Below are 17,331 nucleotides of genomic sequence, written 5' to 3'. Positions count from 1 at the left end.
CAACAGCCTTCCATGGCTATGCCTTGGTTTTTGTAGGACAAAAGTCTCAGTGTCATTAGAGTATTACCCTTGCTTTTGCATTAAGAATATCTTAATTTCAGTAGTCCCATTGTAATAATCAGCTATGAAAGTCTGTCCGAAGCAATCAAAAGACTTCATTAGGAGAGTGCACATGGAATTTGATATATGATATTTATCTTAACTGATTAGAAACCAGAACTGTAGATCTCAGTTTAATTGTTTTTTTTTTAACCCTTGCTTAGGTATTACAAGAGTTTAGTATGCCTGTCTTCTTTCTCACACCATCCATTTTTTTATATTTCATGTCATAACTATTTGTAGAATATCTTATAAATATACTTTATATTTAAAATGATATTTTTTACAAGGGTCATGATTTTGACTACAGACATGATCATACTTATTTAAAAATATTTACGTGAGCTTCTGAGGTATGTGTATAGGTATTCCCATTATCTATAGAAAATAAGCAAACCACTGAAATAATAACAATAATAATAATTAAAAAAACATTGTTTGGATTTTTATTTATTTAATATTTAAATAAATAACTGCTAAGTAAACTTTGAGGAGGTAGAAAATCATAGAAACACCACATACAGGACATTATTTTGTTGAATAATAATTTCTGATCAGGGTGAATGAAGTTGAAGATTCAGACCCAGAAGGAATTACACTAAACGGAAAGCAAAAATTCCAGTCAAAGAAATACCTCCTGATAGTAGGCACTTAAAATTTTGTTTTAAATAATTCTTTCTGTTTCAGAGAAAAACAAATCAGATGGCAGTTTAAGTGCCACCTTAAGACAAATAAGTGCTCCCTTTCCTTTTGAAATGAAAAATAAAATAAAATAAAATAAAATAAAATAAAATAAAATAAAATAAAATAAAATAAAATAAAATAAAATAAAATAAAATAAAATAAAATAAAATAATAAAGGGGAAGAAGAAAAAAAGCATTCTATCTTTTTAAAGGCTGAAGCATCTCTTTACTATGATGGCTTTAATTACTGCACACATCTGCTTATCTCAACTCACTTTTCAGGTTTAAATGCCTGTTTCCAGAGATCCACACTGACCATTATAAAAGGTTTATTCTTGTATGTGCCACTCAGTTTTGATCTATTCACATCAGCATATTTACAAAAAGTCTGAAAATAGGGACCTATGTGATGAACATTCTAAGAAGTTAAAGAACTTTCTCTTACTGATGTACTTAGATGTGAACTTAGCTTATATTTAAAAGAAAAATGAAGAAATAGATGCTTTGAGGGCATATTCCTTGGGGGACACACGTGTGCATGCATACACACACTAACAAGAGTTATACTAAGGAGAGTTCGTGTTCATGAAACAGTAATACCAACTTTCTTTCTGGTGGTGTTTTTTTCCCATGCCACTATGAGAAAGGAAGTGCTATTTGAATTATATAAATAATGGTTTCATGGAGAAAGGATTTTTTTCTTACAAATGAACAAAGGCTAGTAGTATCCATATATTTGGCTCTATAGCCCTAGAAGAAGGAAAAGCCTTATACAGGAAAAACCAAAGAAAATATTCCATTGAAAATAGTGTTTTCCTAGAAAAAAAAAATAAATATATATATATATATATAATAGATCAAAAATACATTTATTTGATGTTTTGAATAAATTCAATTTACTTGAATTTAGCTTTAGAATTCTACAGAGCTTTCATATTTTCTTAGACATTTGGGGAGCTGAAGGATGTTGAGGGAACACTTTTGTGGTAAGTTCATACTCTCAATTTTAAAGCAGATATTTGACGCCTACTTGTGTGATCTGTGTGTATAAAAAAGGTGCCTGAAGGGATACATCCACAGGGGCCATGACTGAGCACTTGGTGAATGGCCTCCCTCAGCTGCTGTGAATTTTCAGTGTTTGGATGTGCTTAGGTGCCACTGGGAGGCACTTACTGTACATGCCTTGACCTTTATAACCTGCTTTTGTTTCAGCACACAGGCTTCAGCAGTGGGATTGAGATACTGAATGAAAGTGAGAAGTCACAGCCAGATCTTTGCAAGGCATCAGTAACATGCATAAATTAAATAAATCTCCAAAGTAAATTGGAGTAGAGATATGAAATTTACATAAATTCAAAAATGCACAGTCTTTAAATATTCAGTAAATTAATGTAAAATTCACGAAGTGTGGAATTCAGTGTTTTTCTCTATTGTGACTAACTGAAGCATTATAGAGCATCCCTGATGTTTTGGAATATTGAATTCCCACCTTCTTGATGGGATTCCTCCTAAAAACCCACATTTGTACCAAGTTCACTGCTTCCTACATTATTAGACCACCACTTCAGAAACTGAGAATATACATATTTTCTTCAATATGGAAAGATCTTGTTTGAGGGGCACCCTTATCATTCCAGTGTTCCAATAAAAGGAAAATACCTTGAGAGAGTAAAGTATTTGTGTAGAATCAGAATCAGCTATACCCTATTCTTAGCAAGTAGCTTTGTTGAAGATCCTCATATAGACTCTCTAAATAGGTATTAGACAGAGACAGATATTTCCAGAGAGCAATTTATCCCACCTTAAGACAGCTGTCTAAAATAAGTGGGAGGAAATGGTCTCTGGAGGTACTTCTCCTTTCCTTTTGACTTGAAAGTCTGAAGAGCTAGCTTAGTCTAGATAACTAACTTTTAGACAGAAGAAAATCAGGTCAGATAACACCTATCCTGTATCTTTCTGCTTCTTATGTCATTCTAGATCTACTCATCTTGGCCAAGAAACAAAAAAGGCTGTCATCCAGTGGCTCTCAGACTAAGGTCAGTACCCCCTTACAATTGCTTGTGCAACCTCACAGGAAATTCAAAATGCAGAGCCGATGTAAATTTTCAATTAAAAAGCAACAACAACTACTTGTCTTGTGCCTAAATATTACAAATAATGATGAACTATCTACCCAAGATACAGGTGTGATTTTTGGCCTCACTCTAAATATGGCAGATCATTTTGGTAACACTGAAAACTAAATAGCTCTTTTCCAGCAGTGCAGTAGTATCCAACCACAAATGGAAGTTAAATTGGGAAAAGATAGAAACATGAGCTATGTCTCCATAGAGTTTAGCACTATAGCAATTCTGGGTTGCACATCCTGTAGGACATAGCATGGTAAAACAGAAAAGGATGTTGTGATACAGATTAGATTCCCTGCCCTACAGATTAGATTCCCTCAAAGCTGGACCACAGTCTAAGCAATGCTTTTATCAGTGATATCTCCTGAGATCTGCTTCCCTACTACAGGCTCGTCAGTAGACATAAGGGAGCTTAAAATGTTAGTCCTCACTCATACTGATGAGGACAGTGGCCATTCATCACTCTCGTAGCTGCATAGCCATGCTTTTCCCAGTCAAATGAAGGCTAACAGAGACAACTTCTAACAAGAACAACACAGAACTTTTTTCTGAGGGTCTGAGTGCACACTGCCAAGTTAAACCTTTGAACAGGCCAGCAAAGCTGAGTCTGGAAACCTCACTAAATAGGCTCTTACACCACATTGTATTTGCTTTTTACTTTCAGCTGTTCATACAGCTCACAATATCTGCACAGGGAAAACAAAACAAAACAAAACAAAACAAACAAACAAAAAAAACCTTCTCAAGGTAATTTGGGAATTTACCCTCTCAGAAGACAAAGAGGAAGGATGCAAAATAAAGAAAGCTATAATAATTTAACTGAGCCTTCTTTATTCAACAATGTATTTATTCTGGTAGTTGTTATACTAGCCTAAGGTATGTTTTGGATAGCCACAAGGTCTCATTGGACTTGCACCTGTAAATCTCTTGATTTACAGAGAGCTTAATCTAGAAAGGGAGTAAATCAAGAGAGAGAGAGAGAGAGCTTGATTTACTCAAGCTAGGAAAGCACCCATCTCCATTTAATAAAGAAAGTGGGGTGTTGTTTATCCCTGTATATGCAGAAGCACAGAGAGGCACAAGACCTTCTGCCCATTTTGACCCTGAATTCAGATGTAATTTGAACATGCAGTACCCGTTTCTTTCCTCTCACCTCATCAGAATGCAGTTGTCAGCTACAAACTAAATGAAGATTTGGATATGTCTTCCACCCTTGACTCTGCCATTGACTCTGTGCATCACAGTTAAACTAATTATTTCAGTTTTTCCCCTGTAAAACAATAAATTGTCATTTATAGCATGCATTGATAGATATGTGGAGATAATATTAAGATATGTGGATATAATATTATCTATATGCAAAACATAAAAGATTGTTTATTTTCATAACTAACTATATTTAAACTAGTAAGATTGTCATAACACTGTTTCTTTCAATAGAAAGGATCAATATATTGACTTCCATGTGTATGAATGTTTTTTGGTTTCGTTTTAGCAAAACAGGTTCATGTCCTTCTGCCTTGTGTCAAACTCTATATATAAAGACATACAATTCTTCGTTCTCCGCAAAATTTGCCACAAGGCTAGAAGACATTCTGTTACACAAACTTCTATTTTTAAATGATAGAAAATACAAATGTTCTGATTGTCAAAACAGCTTTTCAGAATCAATTACCTGTGGAAAAAAAAGTTGAATACCTAATGATATACTTTTGGCCAGTACCTCCTTTTTATAATACAAAAGGGATTTGTTGTGTGTTCAGGTCATCAACTTTCCACTAACGAGGCATATTGTCTCATGAACACACTTTTAAGAGAAGTTAAAGGAACAAATGTACTGTAGGTTGACTGGCAGTTCAAAGGCTTCAAAGACTCTCTGGAGTCTTTTCCTCTAAAAAAAAAAAAAAGACATTAACTGTGATTCATCAATCAGTGGTTTATGTAATCTGATAACATTTCACTTTTGCTATCCATCAAGTCCCCAAGTTTCTTGGTGTGTGATAATGTACTTTGTGAGATAGCGTCACACAGCTGGTTAGATACAAGTTACTAGAAAATGTTTAAAGGTGATATGCCTAACCTTTCAAATTGCTCTTTGAATAGGGACCTCTTCTAAGACAGCTCAGTCCTAAAAGGTGAGAAACATCCTCTTATAAGAAGAGAAGCTCTGGGAACCTGGGTGAACTTTTGGGAACTGGGCACATAGCTATGCATCTACATGTGAGCACGGCTTTCTAGCTACAAATATATAATTTTTTTGAAACATGGGCAATTTTTGTAGGATCTTCCTTTCTCGCTCAGAAAGAAGTTGCATGAAATATACATCCTCTTTTGACAAGGGAAATTAAAGAAATGACTTCAGATAACAGTATACACTTAAGACTCTATCATAAAAAATACCTCTATGGCGATAATTTTTATGACTCTTTCATAAGATGTTTAATCAACTGCTGCAGACTGTTATGAGTGTTATGTAAGCCAGCAGGACAATATATGACCTGTAGCAGTGGGCTGTAATGACCCATAACACCATGGAGAAGATAGTGACAGTTATGACAACTGCTTATAAAATATTTTAGGAATGTGTTAACCCTTCATTGACATGAAATTATATGAACTGTTATGTTATACTGATATAAAATTATACATGTATATAACACTGCCAAAGTTCCTAATTTTTTTCACACAACACCAATAAGCATGAACAATGTGGCAATGCAATATTTTTTGAAAAATAAAACTAGTCATTTTCAACCTTGGGTACTGCATCAGGAAGTAGTATAGGGATTCTCTAAAGAGCAACTGAAGCAGGTCCACGGTCACTAGAATCATAGTCACAGCCAGAGGTCTACCCACCATCTGGAAATGTGTAAATCAAGGGGGAAAAAAATGAAGTCCACCAAACTAGACAATAGTTTACACAATCAAAAAGGCTCTGAACCCAAAAATAGAGCTTATGCCACCCTTCTAAATAAACACTTAGTAAGAACTCAACACGCGTGGATTTTAAGATGCTTGCCCTGAATATCTGCTTTGCTGCTCTGCACAGGGTTCTGAATCAAATGCTGTGATAAGATGAATTATTAGTTTTGTCCTGTTAAAACTGCAGCATTCATTGGCAAAATATGTGTTAACATGAAATTATTTTAATATGTTAATGACATAAAAACTCCAGAACTTAAATTTTTTGGTGTTGCAATAGTGCAGTACCTTCAATTCTGCACTGGGCATTTGGTTCAACAACAGTTTATTGCAGAAAACATCACCTTTAGAATTAGCCATGCCACATACCTAAAGTATTTGTGAGATTTTACATTTAAATATTGTCTTTTCCATACCATTCATGTCTTCTGCTGTCAGGGAAGATCTCAGTCAAAAGTGGAGTAGTGGCTAATCAGATGGAAACAGCAATATTTGGTATAAAACAAACAAACAAACAAACAAACAAACAAACGTAAAATGATCATAACAGAGCAAAAATGCAGTAAATTTTTCCAGGTATATATACTGATTTTCTAATGAATTTTTAATGACTTCTTTCAGCAGAGACAACTTCATGTACTGATTCATGTTCCTTGTGCATATCAAAATCTTTTCTCATCTCCAAGTAGAATGAAAAGGTCAGGTCTTCTGCTCACACGTACAATAATGCAAGCATACATCAAACACAGCCCCACTGCACTTCTCTTTGAAGGAGGGCTACCTTGTTTTGCACCTAAGTGTGCCAACATAAAATAAACGAGTTAATTTATCTTTCATGGTATTGTCAATGTAAATTCTCCTACGCATGCTAGTACACTGCATTTGCCCCTGGTGAAAAATTATTACTAACATGACTGATTCCCAGTTCAGCACAATTTTCCTTTTTAAACAGGAGAGAAAATGCCACTATTAATAGCAGAGCTGTCAAGACAGCATCATCTGAAAGACTCAGAGTGTTTCAAGACAAAGCCAGATTGTCATTCTCTTTCTGCATCTTGCAGAGAGAGGGAAAAAAAAAAAAAAAAAAAAAAAAAAAAAAAAAAAAAAAAAGTCTTATTGTTGAAAGTCAGATAGTTTAAAAGAAAACTTAGTTTAAACTTATGCATTGGATCAGGTAAGGAGGGCTGACGTGATTCTGTGTAGATTTATTTTGAAAACTAGCAGTTTCTTTTAAATGGCTCCATTTGCTCTCTACATTTTAGCTATTCACCACTTCTCAAATAACTACAGGGAGCATGGAGGGTGGTTCCTGGTCTCACTGTATCTTCCACAAACAGATGTCTGTGTTCTTTAAAATATGTTGGGGCATGGAAGAGGTGTTAAGAGTTCTCACAGTAACACTTAGTAAATCAGAAACAGCATTTCTACACAGACCTAATTCCTTAATCTTTTTTTTTTTTTTTTTCCCTTAGAGTAGCATGCAAGGAGTCTTCATTCTGTACATCAAGTAGCTCTGTAGTCACTCTGGACTTCTCTGTAAGGAGACCTAAGCAGTGAGCCAATATGTGAATTTACAGTGTAGTGACTCTGCAGGGAGATATTCCAAGTAAGTGTCACAGCCTTCCTTTTAGCAAAATAATTTGTTCTTTTTTGAAGTACTCGTTTGAGTCCACCTATTAATAGGACTATATATACTATTGTGCTAGTGTATATATGACATTACAGCAATATATATGAAAGCTGAATACCTTTCTGTAGATGACTCCTCATAGACTGCTACTTTGGATAATTATCATAGCAGAAAGCAATGGATGCCTCAGGTTACCAGGATGGAAGAAGAACAGTAATATTTCACATTACTGAGTTAACATTAGCAACGTCTAGAGCCCTTGTAAGTGACATTGATAACCAAAGGAGAGTTCTGCTTTTGCTTATATTTCTGGAAACTTATTTCAGGACAGATTAAAAATATCAAGAATTTAAAGCATTTGTTGTATGAAAAGGTGAATTGTTGGATGCAAGCCAGTAGGAGCGAGTCATGCAATTAAAACTCTATAAACTCTAAGTAGGAATGGCATTAGGAAATAAAACGTATCGATCACAGAAATGACTGTTCTGTCATTTCTGACTTTTCTGATGCAAACATGGTTTTTATTTCCCTTGCATGGGAGATTCCCAGCCACAGGAACTGACTCAGCACAAACTCTTCTGAGCCCATTCTCAGATCAATCATTAGCAATAGACTTTTGAGGATACATCATTGTTCTGTCAATGATGTGAGCTGAGTAGCATGATAAATCGTAAAGGATGGCTTTAAGATTCTGTTAATTATCCAAATTACTTAATTCCATTTACTAGTCAGTTCCATGGATGACCACCCTTCATTTCTGAATCACCTGTTTTTTTCTACAGTGGGAGAAATTGTTACCTTTGTCTCCATTAACTCTTCTGCTGCTGCTTCCACATTTTTTTCAACAGAGTTAACATAAGTTTGGGGATCAACAAAAAGAGCTGACTGAGTTTCTATCGGTGCTGAAATAGCCCATGCCAAGTAGGAGTAACAAAGAAAGGTATGCTAACGTGCTAGCAAAAACACGTTTGATAAAACAATATTTAAATAAAGCAAATGTACATATCTTAAGTGCTAACAATAGCAAATTACAACTCAACTCACTGGAAAATACAGACTGTCTAGTATTCATCAATACAGTAACAAGCAAGAAATACTGGGAAGACAATATTATAGCCAAAATTTTCAGACTTTGGCATTCAAATGCAAAAAAAAAAAAAAATCAGGGAACTATCCAGGTTCCTAATCATGGGTGTCTAGTGCAATTTTAGACATCCTCTGATATTCTACCTAGTCAGCAGTTGCTAAAACAGTGCCCAGCTAGCCAGGTTCATGCATGAACAACCTGGATGTACTAAGGGAATATGAAATAACAACAAGCAACTCTGTCTAGACACCTGACTTATATCTCTAAATTTTAGGTTTGGCCACTTGAACACAAGGCACTTAAACTTTTTCAAATGTGCTGACATTATTGATGAAACACTTTTTATAGTTTACTTTTGTTTTGATGCTCAGTTCAAACTTATTTATAAGAAATAAAAGGCTAAATATGTTATAAAAATTTAAAAAAAAAAAAAAAAGGTCAGATTATATGAAACATTTTGCTCAACTCAGAAAACTACGAGCAGTGACACTTGCACCATTCTGTTTCATTTCTGGTAGTATTTATACTGACACATATTAATGCAGTTACTATTGTGATTTCTGGTTTACTCTAAAAATTGAAATATGCCCATTTCAGATTAATGCTTAAAGTTTTTTCTTTTCTGTTTTAATACAACAGGCAAACTAAACCATGAGTTATTCACACACTTCTAGCTCCTGGTAACTGAGCAACAGTGTAATTTACTGGAGATAGCTATCTTACACAGCAGAACATTATCTGGTAAAGTACATGCAACAAGTAATATGGCTTTTTGTGACTTTCACAAGTGGAAAAGAAACATCCATTACCAAAAGTCAGTATGTGTGTCGTTAATGTTAGTAAGCAAATATGAAATTAAGAAATTAAAAAGCAGCCATTAAAAGGGAGCAGCAGCCAATCAGGAGGTATCAAGAATAGCCTAAGAAAAAATGTAAATACATGTATGACAAAGAGAGGGAGACAACCTTGAATGTCAGGGAACTGAGAACAAAGGAGAAGTTAAAGCAACCATGATGGAATTCATTTCACAGACATCTGTAGTGTAAACAACTGTAATGGAGCCAGTCACTCAAGGCTGTTTTTATAGCCAACAAGGAGAAACAGGCACAAATCATTTGAGCTATTCTAGTCTCCTACATTAGGAACATACACTAGAATGCTCTCTCCATACATCTCACAGTTAGATAAATTCAACTCCCCAGTAAGAACAGCAGACACTTCAGAGAATACTGACTCCCTGTTCCTCTGCTGTCAGTATGTTACACTGCAAAGTTCATCCTCTTGCATGTTTACGTAGGCAGTTCCAGAAGGGACCGAGGCATTGGCATTCCATATCCTCTGCTTTCTTTGTAAACCTCATCTCTGGTGTCACCTTACCCCCATACAGGCATAACATGTTATATAATTCTTTTTATATGGACTTAAATGACGGTATAAATATGTACAGTTATCATGTAACTACCAAGGACAGAGTTTTTCCTGTGTTTCTTTATTGAGAATAGTTGTTTTCACCTTTAACATGATAACATTTTTCATGCTGAGTAATTATGGGTGTTTTTGAGATCAAGGTTAAAGAACTTTATCAGTGATAAAAATAGTACTAACCCCTTCACTGATTGGTACTAACTACACAGTCACTACTTAGTGCCAGGTTCTTGAAATTTCAGGTCTGCTGTCACAGAGATTCAACGATTTCATATTCCATTCTTGTTTGTGTGGAAAAAAAAAAATACACTACTTCTGCATAAGAGAATCTGTAACAGAAGCAGTAATTCTTCATTTTATTAACATATCTGAACAATAGCTGGATAGACTTCTTGCTGATTCTGCCAAGATTCTATGTGGTCCAGAAGAGAATGTAATGCTCCTGGGATAGCATGAGCCCAGTTTCATTCCTAGAATACACTCAAGAATTTCTACGTCCTTTAAAGCATTAAGGGTTTCCCAAGACACCTTGCAGGACAGCTGGAATTGGGATCTGGGACCAATATTTATTGGTCCCAGATCCAATTAAAAAACTCGTTTCACTTCTCTTATGTCAACCTATAGCTTGATTCAAGCTTGATACATCACTTAGATGCTGATAACTGATTCTGAATATTCAGTCTAATCTTTCAACAGCTCAGCCAAACTGCATCTAATCTATGTACTGCTTTTAAGGAGTTGAAATGACCTGAGGCTGCCTTTTTGCAGAAGCTGAGCATGCCTGCCACTGCTGAGAGCCAGTGGGACCCAGATTTCTTCCCACTCTGGAAGAAGTGCACCAAAGTACTCAAGTTCAATATTCAAACTGTGAATGTTGGCTGGTGTCAATAACCAGACAGATTATTAGCATAATTATTTTGGCACAATTCTATCTCTGTAAAATGGGTCTAATCATGCCTTCATTTCCAGGGAGTGAAATTGTTGTAGTGTTTCAAAATGCTACAATGAAAATGACACTAGAATGTTATTTCATTCCAGTCAAATGCTATAGTGAAAACATGAATAGGAAACTTTATGGAGAGATAAATCTGTTTCAGATGTTGCACAGAATATATTGCCATGGTGAAGACATATCAAAACTATTCTTATTTCTTGCACACAGGAACTGTCTGTCCAGAACAAGATAAAAGAAACCTAGGAAAAAGAAAAAAGGAAAAAAAAAAAAAAAAAAAAAAAAAAAAAGTATATGATTGCATCATTAAAAACAGACAGCAAACTATTCAGGAGCAGCATCCTTTTTTTTTTTTTTTTTTTTTTTTTTTATAAAAACATTTTTTCACTTGCCAAAGTCGTATTGAAAGACTAGGTGTTGTATCAGTTTAAGAGGATACTATCCCAGCTAAATATCCCTTCTACATTCACTCTAAGTAGCACAGATGCCTGAAGAGGTTCAACACTGGATCTTTTGCTATTTCAGTACAAAATCAGGTTTTATAGACTAAATGGACAATGAAGGAAGCTTCCAGTAAAGGCAACATCCTTGACACTGGAGCAGTTATAAATGAATTCATGTTCTGTGGGAATATCAAAGATCTGTGTGATTCTTATCACATAATTCTTATCACAGATAACTTTGTCTGTGATCTTTTGTCAACATCTTAACATCCATAAATAATTGAAAAACCAGTTTCCCAAAGGCACTTAGGCACCTGAAGGTATAACTAAAGACAACTACTGTGACAGAAAAAAAAAAAAAAAAAAAAAAGCAATTTGCTTAATTCCCACTGAAATCAGGAGAAAGGGTTCCAATCTGTATCATTGACAATCTGCAATCAGGCAATGTATTTTGTTATACAGTTTTAAAAAGCTAGTCTCTTAAAAGCTGTATATCTTTTCTATGCACCATATTCTATGCACACTATAAATAAATTTGCATAGGCTGCATTTATTTCAGTATTCCCTAGCTTTTTAATACTAGTCTTTACCTTCTTAAGAATATTAATTGAAACAATTTGCATGTATGAAATAAAGAATCTACCAGTGTTAGTAAAACAAAAGATTTTACATTATAATGACAGAATTCCATTCTTATTTTTACTTTACTGAAAAGTTAATTGATTTCTACATTGTTACCCTGAATGATCACCCTATCTGCCGATTTAAGTCATTTTATCTCTTTTCTTATAGCTCGCACAGCTTTTAGCCCTTCAAATGTTTTCGTGTTTTGATCATCACATCCTTCTACAACAAACCCCTCCAACTTTACCTATTCTAGCTTTTCTAATATGTCTGTTTTCTTATGTTTCAGTTACTGGTGATCCATTGTTTCATTTAATACGGCTTTTTTTATAACTTTTTGTTACCTTATTTAGCCCTTGAAAACACCCACAGGGAATATTACCTCAGCATCTTATCAGAACTGTAAAGCTGAGGCTACAGTTCTGATGTGCAGTATGCTATTACAGTATCTTCATGAGGGCATCCTGCATATGCTAGGTTAATATTTACTGATGTGCTAATGGAATAATGACCAATCTGCCTCTGCTCCTCTCTGGGGCACCTTCTATCTATAGGGATGGGAATTAATGACAGTCTTTCTCTGCTGCCTGATGTCAGAGCTGAGAAAGGTGTGAAGGGTATATAAGAGCCGTATTACTTGTCAGCAAGGAAGGGGGAAAAGGGATACTCCAGAGCTACATGCAAGCGTGGAATTGTTGCATGCACCCTTCCTGCTAACACAGGCGTGCATCTTCAGTTAGCTCCCTGACCACTGCAAGGTAAACAATTTGTCTTTTTTCTTATTTAAAATGCGATGCAGCAGATGTGCTTTCAGGAAAGCACAATGTTTCTCATTATTAATCAACAGCATTTTTCAGGAAAAGGCTAAAATAATTTTGAGGTAAATTGCACTTGGGACCAAAATTTGAGATTAGGACATGTCAGGAAATGCAAACCAAAGATATGGGAAAGGATTGAAGGATTGACAGTACTAGATGGAAAATGAACATTTACTGGTGAGAGCTATCTGTCTAAAACTGCATGTCACTAAACTTGTGGGGATCATTTTTTACTCTAGCCTGTGAAAAAGACTAGCTGCTGTTGGTTTAGGACAGCATGGGCACCGGTAATAGGATACACTGAAGAGTATTTGGGATTGCTTTCAGTTTTGAATCATTATTCTTTTCAGAAAGTTTGGAAGCAAAGATGTGCAACCTAAAGCTGTCAGTTTTCTTCATTGTACTTTCTGTCACACTGAGTTGTTTGGAAGCTACACCTATTGAGAAGTGAGTATCAAATAATCATATTTATTTCTATATAAGGGAAATATTCATATTGTTGCATGAATTGCTTTTACTTTCATGTCCCAAATAACATGAGCAAAAGTAGAGCTTTTCAAATCCTCAAGTGTGTTTTATTGTTTAAAGATTATTATCTGTGGCTGATGATCTATCTGATGGGACTTCCAAGAGGCAAGGATGGATATTGCCCATCGTGTCACAGAATACACTCTCAGGACTTAGCGAGGAAATGCCAGAACAACCAGCAGCAAAGACAAAAAGGTATTGATTTCCTATGTTTGTTCTTGTCATATCATAGGATTCAATCATGAAGTAAACTTTAAGCCAGTGATATTTTGCTACTTGAGACTTCCTGTATGTTGTCAACTCTCAAACAGCTTTGAATAACCTTCTTCTTGTAAATAGAGCCATTCTGTAAGACCAAGGGATAGAACGTGAAATCTAGAGACAAAATTTGCAGATCATTTATCAGTTCAAAATTATAACTTTTTCATGAATGAAAAAAAAAAAAGCCTACAAATACTATGTTTCCTTGAGAAATAAGGTCTATTTTGAGAGGGCTTTTTTATTTAAATGTCATATTTCCAAGACTGAGCTGGGGGGAAGAAATATATCCTGCATAATAACATTAGTTCTCTGCTAGAATAAAATTCTTTTAAAATGTAACTATTTCCTGTAAGTAAATAATATTTCATTGGTGTTAAACATCAATTTAATCATGGGAAGAATGAAAAGAAGAAATTGGTTTTGACATAATTTAACTAGTCTGACGTATTCATGTTCATAGTGCCATAAATCCGATTTCAGGTAACTTTTTGATGAATACAATAGCATTTCAAAAAGTATTTGCAAATCTTCTAAATGAGAAATACCACTGAACTACTCTATCTGTTCTTTGGTCTTTTGATTGACTTTATTCAATAACAGTTCTATTATAGGTAGATTCAGTAAATACATGTGTCTGTCTAGTTACTGGTTCCACTCTCACTGAATTCAAATATATACATATATATTATATAACTATTTGGTTATCTTCCAAAATAATTTAATAACAGAGACTAAGTCCCTGAATTTTTACAGCTTTTGCTTTTTAAAAAATAAAATAATTATTGTAATAATTATACACAAGGCTTCACCTTTATGAGTGCAGTATGCCCTATCTGCTTTTCTAGGGCCTTGGCTTACAATCTGTTCGTGGGTGCGCTATCTCGTTGAAGCACATATTCAAATAAAGGCTACAGATCAGAGAGCTGGTAGGCATGATGGATTCAGTCAGGCTTGACATCAGTTAGTAAAGTGGTAACTTCCTGCAAGGACTGGAGTATTAAACTTGAGTGTCGGTGCCTAATTTTGTATCATTAAAGAAAAGGAGAACTCTGTCTCCACAAACAATTCAGGATTTCTATGAGAAGCAGTTGCTGTTTGAACCTCATATATTAAGGGCTTGCTTAAACTCTTTTTACATCTACAGAAAAAAAGGAAAATCTAAGGGAATCTATATCAAATCCTATGCAACCACTTACTTTAAATATAGTTACATATTTAAAATATTGACTACTTAGAAATTGCTGTCTATTTGCTGATCAAGAACCAGTATAGTACAAACATTAAAATTCTAGATGAAATTTTAGATAACAGATTTAGTCGATCCATAGGTAAATATATTAATAATTGCTCTGAGTTTGAAATTGGAAATTGTAAATCTTGACAGTGAATTACTACTGAAAACTGTTGTCTACTACATGCTACCTCAACATGAAGAAACCCAAGAAAATTAACAATTCTATAAGCAATCTCAGTTTATAATACAATCTCAACTACAATAATCTCAGCTTAAAACAATCAAGTATTTCTGTCTGAAGGAAAAGCACGTTAGTCTAATTAAAAAGTTTAAAAGACTTTCAAGATATCAAAATATATAATAAAATGTTTCTCTTGAAAGAGAAACATTTGTGTATCTTGATATCTCTTTCAAGAGAAACATTTTACTGTGATTAAAACAAAAATCCCATGCTGTTTATGTCCTGCAGAGAGTTTGTAAAAGGTCTGTTGGCTCAGATCATGAAATGTTCTGTTTAGATAGAGGCTCATCCATGGACACTATTACAGACTTTTACAGCAAATTCAAGCTGCTTGTGTTCCAACAAAGATGTTGCTCCTATTCATTACTGAAGAGATCTCTATTTAGATAGAGCTAAATCTTAAGTGGTATTGAAGCAGTTGGGAACATCTGCCACCTCTCATGGTCATGACACAGTTGGGAGAGTCTTTTGGCTCAGACCATTTAGTGTGGACTGGAAGGTTACTGTTCAGTGAGAGCAGGATATGATTTGGTGGGAATAAGAGAACTAAATAAATGTTAGTAGTTGTCATTATGTTAGTAATCCTCATGATATCAGCAAGAGCTCTAAATAGACTTAGAAGTTCAGCTTAAAGCTAAACATTTAGTCACTGTTTTCACTTACTGTCTTAACTATACTATCATTACAGGTTTTCTAGATGTCATAAACTGCTTTTCTGAATATCAATAAAAGTGACATATGACTGTTAAGGTCTTTGCATTTAAATAAACCCCATCATTAAAACTGATAATAGCACACAGTGCAAAATTTTTTTTTCAGGCACAAAGTAGGTGGTAGGAAGATTGTAATGTTCCTGTATTTGTGCACATATTAAAAGAACTCCCACATTAGCACATCTCAAATGCCTTTTAGAGGTGGCACACCTGATTGCTCATCATTTGACTTCATTTTGGCTCTTTTTCTTTTACATTAGTAGTCACCATCTGGAGAAACGGAAATGCAACACCGCTACGTGTGTGACACAACGCTTGGCTGACTTTTTAGTTCGTTCCAGCAGCAACATTGGAGCAATTTACTCACCTACGAATGTGGGATCCAATACATACGGAAAGAGGGACACAGATGGGCTTTTAAGCAAAGAACCCCAAAACAATGCACAGCTTTAGGGTGTTAAAATGACTACTGATACAGTTTTCATTAAGAGCTCAGTTTCTAACGTATCGATAATGTTTTTGTCATTTATTACTTGTACAGTCTTAACAGTGCCTTGTTTTCTTTGTGTGTGTATATGTAATTTATGTTCATCATTTCGCTATGAATGTACATCATACATAAGCTATTGTTTCAACTCCATTAAGAATTCCAGAAATCTGCTTGTCAAATTTCTTTGTAAAGGAAAAAAAAACAAAACAAAACAAAACAAAACAACTACACACAATAATAAATGGAAAACTAATTAATTGCAACAGGTTTTTTTTAATTATTTTTATTAAAAGGCTGAAAAAGATAACATGATGTGGATGTCTTTATAGTCACAGTTTGATAAGAGGAAAGCAACTATCTTAATTAAGACCAGAAAAAATCCAAATGGTGAAAGAAGTAAGATCCAAATAACACAAAGAACCTGCTGGTTTGGAAATGTCTACAGTGCCTTGTTTTGCCCGGCTAAAAGAACAACTAGATAAGATACTATGGCTGTATTGTGTCTATGATCAGACCAGTTAACTGACTGGTCTCTTTCCACCATAATGTGCCTAAAACTAGAAGTAGCTTTGCAGCACAGATTTCTATACATACTGAGCATGGGATTTTAAGAGTTTACTATTCTTACTTTAAGACAGTATCAGTAAAATGTAAGAATCATGAGCATAAGGAGGCTCAGGGGCGACCTTATCGCTCTCTACAGGTACCTCAAAGGAGGCTGTAGCGAGGTGGGGGTTGGTCTGTTCTCCCACGTGCCTGGTGACAGAACGAGGGGGAATGGGCTTAAGTTGCACCTGGGGAGTTTTAGGTTGGATGTTAGGAAGAACTTCTTTACCGAAAGGGTTGTTAGACATTGGAACAGGCTGCCCAGGGAAGTGGTGGAGTCACCATCCCTGGAAGTCTTTAAAAGACGTTTAGATGTAGAGCTTAGGGATATGGTTTAGTGGGGACTGTTAGTGTTAGGTCAGAAGTTGGACTCGATGATCTTGAGGTCTCTTCCAACCTAGAAATTCTGTGATTCTGTGATTCTGTGATAAGCACATTTTAAATATGA

General features: G+C 35.0%; 2 protein-coding genes across 2 annotated transcripts in view; one reads left to right on the top strand and one right to left on the bottom strand.

Annotated features, from left to right (window-relative positions):
* Positions 1-17,331, bottom strand: part of SLCO1A2 (solute carrier organic anion transporter family member 1A2) — a 48,982-nt gene that overhangs the window by 22,420 nt on the left and 9,231 nt on the right. The gene's annotated exons all lie outside the window — the stretch shown is intronic.
* IAPP (islet amyloid polypeptide) lies at positions 7,403-16,240 on the top strand. The gene is made up of 4 exons (XM_032198777.1): positions 7,403-7,437; positions 13,161-13,257; positions 13,399-13,533; positions 16,048-16,240. Exons 2-4 carry the CDS (start codon positions 13,178-13,180, stop codon positions 16,238-16,240), a joined length of 408 nt encoding a protein of 135 aa, XP_032054668.1. The 5' UTR covers positions 7,403-7,437; positions 13,161-13,177.

The sequence above is a fragment of the Aythya fuligula genome, chromosome 1 (assembly GCF_009819795.1).
Source record: "Aythya fuligula isolate bAytFul2 chromosome 1, bAytFul2.pri, whole genome shotgun sequence".
Classification (NCBI taxonomy): Eukaryota; Metazoa; Chordata; class Aves; order Anseriformes; family Anatidae; genus Aythya; species Aythya fuligula.
This window is presented reverse-complemented; position numbering and strand designations above follow the sequence as displayed.